At 42.6% G+C, this 5,216-nt stretch overlaps 1 protein-coding gene across 1 annotated transcript; it reads right to left on the minus strand.

Annotated features, from left to right (window-relative positions):
• Window positions 1-2,099: 2,099 nt before the first annotated feature.
• Window positions 2,100-4,774, minus strand: MKRN3 (makorin ring finger protein 3). The gene has a single exon (XM_084773954.1). The coding sequence runs from the start codon at window positions 4,669-4,671 to the stop codon at window positions 3,085-3,087; it is 1,587 nt and encodes a 528-aa protein (XP_084630080.1). The 5' UTR covers window positions 4,672-4,774; the 3' UTR covers window positions 2,100-3,084.
• Window positions 4,775-5,216: the final 442 nt, after the last annotated feature.

Consider the following 5,216-nt stretch of genomic DNA (forward strand, 5'->3'; position numbering starts at 1 on the left):
TTCCTCACAAAGCAAACCTTTGTGTGGTAAGAGTTCCTTTGTTCTTGAGTACAGCAGGCCTGGACCTACAGCCTTCCTGGGAAAGCAGCTGAGATAAATTCACTTGGTTTTGGTGGCAGTGACATCTGTTACTGACCTCTTTCTTAATGAACTATTAGATGAATAAGGAATTTTGATTTTTAAAAAGTATTTTGCTATTTCCCCATTATGCATCTGCTACAAGAAATGGCTTTTAATATTTGGTATTCTTAAGCAACTGAATAGAATATGTTTAGCTTTAACTATGATTTCTGCTGGAAGAAAAGCCAATTAAAATTATTAATGTAAGGGTAATAGGTACTATACTTGAATCCCAAAAAAATAATGTCAAAATAAATTTTACCTTGAGTTCCAAAGATTCATAAAAGAAAAACCTGGTAGAGTATTCATTTTCTGGTAATAGCCACTTGAGCTGATAAGCATGCAAATTATACTTGTACATAAACACTTTTAAACATATTCCAAACCTTTTGCCTACAGCATACTTGGTCTGCACAATGATTCTACAAAACAGGTCACACTGCACCCACTTCTCCTATGTACAAACTGAGGTAGACACAAGCACTCCCTTACCTGGCATCCCACACAGCCTGAATCAAGACTCTATTACCCTGTAATCTGTCTTCCTTGTCATTTCTCTACTAGCCTTAAAACCACTGTAACTGCTGAAATCTATTATGACGTCCTACTCCAATATACTTCTTGAAGAAAACTCTTATCATTTCATGAGATTGTGCAGTGTACATTAGAATTTTCAGAGCTTTTGAAGCTCAGATCAAAATCCCATTACACCTTAACCAGTATAGAAACACCTGTGAGACTTGACAATCAGCAGTCCTCAAAAATGCCCCATCTGATCTCATTCTTTGGTTGGCTAATCTGACCTAACCCCAATTCCTACTTAGTGGGGAAATAGTCAGCTGTCCAGGCCCCTGACTGATGCATTATTTGGAATGAAGAGGGAAGCATTATGGCATATCCTGCTGTGAACAATTCACTACTAAACAGAGCCTGGCACCTCACAGATAAAAGCACCAAAATACCCCATTTTGTGGAAGGTTGGTCCTGCCCTGCTCCAGCTGATGAATCCATGCTTAAAAGTTGAAGTTAAGCCACACACACACACACACACACACACACACACACACACACACACACCTTTTTCTGAGTTTTAATATGTGGGCCAGAGGTAGAATACCCTAATCTCAGTGCTCTGAAAATGTAATACTTGTATAACATTCCTGTTGTTAAATACTTTTTTTTTTACCTCATTTATTTCATCACATGGCAAACTTGCAAGTCCCACTCAAGGTAGTTCTGACAAAACCAGTGCTTCAAAACATGCTTTGTAACCAACAAAAATTCTGCAAATATGTTGGCTTTGTTACATAGTCAGAATATGGTGTATACCAGAGAACTGAGACCCATAGCATATTTTTCACCAACTTCAGTCAAGAAAAATGAACCATATTCTGTACCATTGGGAGACTTAAAACTGCACTGTTCAGTGACTGAACAAGTCTCTTCATTTATTAAAAGACATAGTAAAACTGTCCACTAAGCACTTGGAATGTATTATCTCTATGAATTATTCATTTGTTTAATTGTGTCATATTGAAAGGGTATGGAATATGAAGTTATATATTCCAGATCGATTATAATTTAATGCTTTTACCTTTTTCCTCTTCAGGAATGTTTAGTAGAAAGTTGGTCTGTTATACTTTCAGTACCTGTACAGTTACTTTCACCACAATCCTCCTGCTTTATTTTAATGATCATTGTGCATTTTCAGTAGAATATAGTACCATTTAAAGCAAGTAAAATAACCTTTGATTTTTAAATGAATTTTAGATCAAATTACGGCTTATTATATTAGGATGTTTCAATATTATTATGTTTAACATTTTAAAAGCCCCATCTCTCACTTTTTATTTCCATTCTTATATTCTGACTTATTTCAATATTTATTATCATTTTCTTTTATAGTCTTATAACTTTTATTATAAAAATTATTTTCAAAAGTTCTTTGTTTCTAAAGTATAACATAACCAGTTATTGAAGATAGTGTATTTGAGTTCAGAAATTGCCACTGTTAAGAATAATCAGATGGTGACTACATTTAGAGGCACATTTTTGTGATTTTAACAGCTAAAAGCTGCTAATGCTATCATAGGAATCCCCAATGTTTTATAAGTCCTTTAAAAAGAGTCCAATACACATAGCAGTCATTTTTATTAGACGCTAATCACTGACATCAGTGCAGGGGCAGAAAAATCGTCCACACAATTCACACAGAGCCCATACACCTAGACTTTAACATTAGGCTTTCAGTTCTGCATTTATTTCATTACTTCAAACATATATATTATGGTGTTTATTTTTTCCATAATTATTCCATATTTATTCTTTTTTCCAAATACATCTTTGTGTACATATACGCATATATATATATCATTCTTAAATATATATTTCCAAATATAAATAATTTCACATCAAGCCAAACAGGATAAAAACATGTAAACATATGCACCTCATTTTGGTCAAGTAAACAGAATCACAAATTAACCACAAGTCAACAAGTGCACTTGAAAGATAAGGGAAGAAACAGACATGTAAACAAACACAGACAGCAGCTGCAAGGCCCTGTAAGGGTCCATTTTTTTTTAAGGCTATATAGCAAAAAGCTCATAATTCAGTTAAAGACTTTTGTCACCTTGTCACATTTACTCTTAAGGGACTTCACGATGAAAAACTGTAAACACTAGACTAGAAGTGATTGAATCCTGTTGGAAAAAGACACCACAAGTCATTAGCTGACAGAAATAGTAATTTCACCAAACAATACTTTTAAGATTTGTTACTTTGTAACACAGAGAAACATCACAATTCTAGTGAGAAATGGGAAGTAGAGGAAAAAACAGCAATACTGCATAAAGATTGCTTCAATAGCCTTTTAAAGCAATAGGTTTACCAGTCAATAAAGGGAAATAAGCAACAGCAGACAACAGAGCTTTAGCATACTAGACTACATGCCACAGCAAGATACTACAGATTCAAGTTGAAATATTCTTCCAGCTGGTACTGAAGAAAGAGCCACCGATCATCCGAGAAGGAAAAACTGCCTCTCAGGCAAAGCAACTTCTTAAGCAACTGATTGGCCAGGCGAAGCACGGCAAGCTCCTTTTTACGGCTTTTAAACAGCACCTTTCCCTCTCGCAACTGCACAGGCTCCAAAACTTGATGCCAGTAGGCGCTTGAGGATCCACCACCATCTGGCCTTGGAGGCTGATCTCTCCAGCCCTCGGGGTATTCATGCTTGTAAAAACAGAATTCTCCAAATGGGCAGTGCCCTAGGCCTCCGGCAAAATACCTGCAGTCTTTCTGGCTCATACCCTCCTTATACTGCTGAACAAGTTTCTCCTTCTCCTCTTCCTCCTCCACCCAGAACTCACTAGGAATGACAAAGCCAGAGGAGACCCTGCACTGTGGGCAGGACTTACTGATCCTGTTCTCAAACTGTGTGGCACTTCTCCACCTGCGGATGCATCTAAGACAGAAGGTGTGGTTGCAGCAGAAAAGGATGCCAAAGCGGCGATCGCTGGGGTCGGCTTTCTCATAGACAACCTCCATGCAGATGCCACACACTTTGTCCATGCTGCGCTGCACAGCAAAAGAGAGTTCCATATCTCTCTCGTGTGCTTCAACGCAGGCCCTTCTATGTGCTTCCTGCTGGGCCGCATCCCAAGGGTGCAAGACCTGCTGCCCGCACATGTCGCATATTTCTCCGTGGGGGTATGCACACCTGTCCCCACGGAGGCATTGTCCCCTGGCAGCATAGCGGCAAAGCGGCAGCGGCATCCCCATGCCCATAGCCATGTGCTCTCTCTCAATTTCTGGGCTCGGCAGGGGAGCCTCGGGACCATGCGGGGGGACCATGCGACCTCGGTAGGGCTGTCCAGGAACAAACTCAATCGCCCCCTCCCAGCCTTCTGCACCCGCGCCTCCCGCAGCACCTGCTGCAAGGCCCGCATTGTCAATCTCGGCTTCAGAGAAGCCCCTTTCAGCAGCTGAGCCAATGCCTGCATTGTCAATCTCAGCTTCTGGGAAGCCCCTTTCAGCTGCGGAGCCAATCAGAGGCAAGGACCTTGAGGATGCAGTAGGGGGGGCTTCTGCCACTTCCTGAGTCGGGGGCTCCCTCTGAGTGGCCATCTTGGGCCCTCTGTCTGCAGAGGCCCGAGGCTGAGAATCTTGGCCCCTCCTAGCTTTCCGCCGCCCAGAAAGGTCATGAGAGTAGCGACAGTTATCGCCCTCCTTGCACTGCCCATGCAGATAATACCTGCAGAGGATCTGCTTTGTCCAGCTGCCACTGTTGCGCTCCGGAGCAGACCTGGCTCCGCCCCCTGCGGCTGGAGCGGGCCTCAAACTCGCCGCGCGCCGGTTCGCTGGGACAGGAGCCACAAGGAACGGTGCCAGGCCCGCCGCCTCTTGCAGAGGGGCTGAGCTGACTACCGCAGAAGCTCCGGAGGCCTCAAACTCAGGAAGGGGGGGAACTGACACACCCTCCCCCCCCTCGGCACCTGCCTCGGCACCTGCGGCGGCGTAGGATTTAGAGGGAGCTGTAGACTCTTCCATCGTTATTGCCTGCCCCTGACACTGTCCAGAAACCCTCTAATATTGTATCGTTTTTGTGCTTGAATCGCGGAGCTGGAGCTGGACCGATCCTCCGCTTCTTCTCGGGAAGAAGTGCACCACTTTTTGTCTTCCCACCTGCTCCCTGTTCCCTGTAAACTTTGGTTCCTACCTGCTTCCAGGCAGACGGACACTTCCGGTTGAGACACCACTTTCCGGCGCTCAGCGGAAGTTGCTTCAGCCATGTTTTTCTCTCGCCGCTAAGAGTTTACGATCGCCGGACGGGCTTCACCGGGGTCTCCTAATGTGATTTTTAAGCCCCGAATCCCCGTTTGTACATTGTTTCCACTCAAGGTTGATCTCTTAATCTCCCCGGGTTTTCCTTGTACGCACTGTATTCCATTATTTTATGTTTGTGTAAAGAAAGCTATACAATCCTTACCTCTGCCATCTGCTGCTCTTGGAGTTTATAAAAACATTTCTTCATAAGCATTATAAGTTATTTTCTGTTTACTCTTTTGTTTATAGGCGACTAATTTTTAAAATAG

The sequence above is a fragment of the Acomys minous genome (genome assembly GCF_964271855.1).
Source record: "Acomys minous genome assembly, chromosome: 2".
Classification (NCBI taxonomy): domain Eukaryota; kingdom Metazoa; phylum Chordata; class Mammalia; order Rodentia; family Muridae; genus Acomys; species Acomys minous.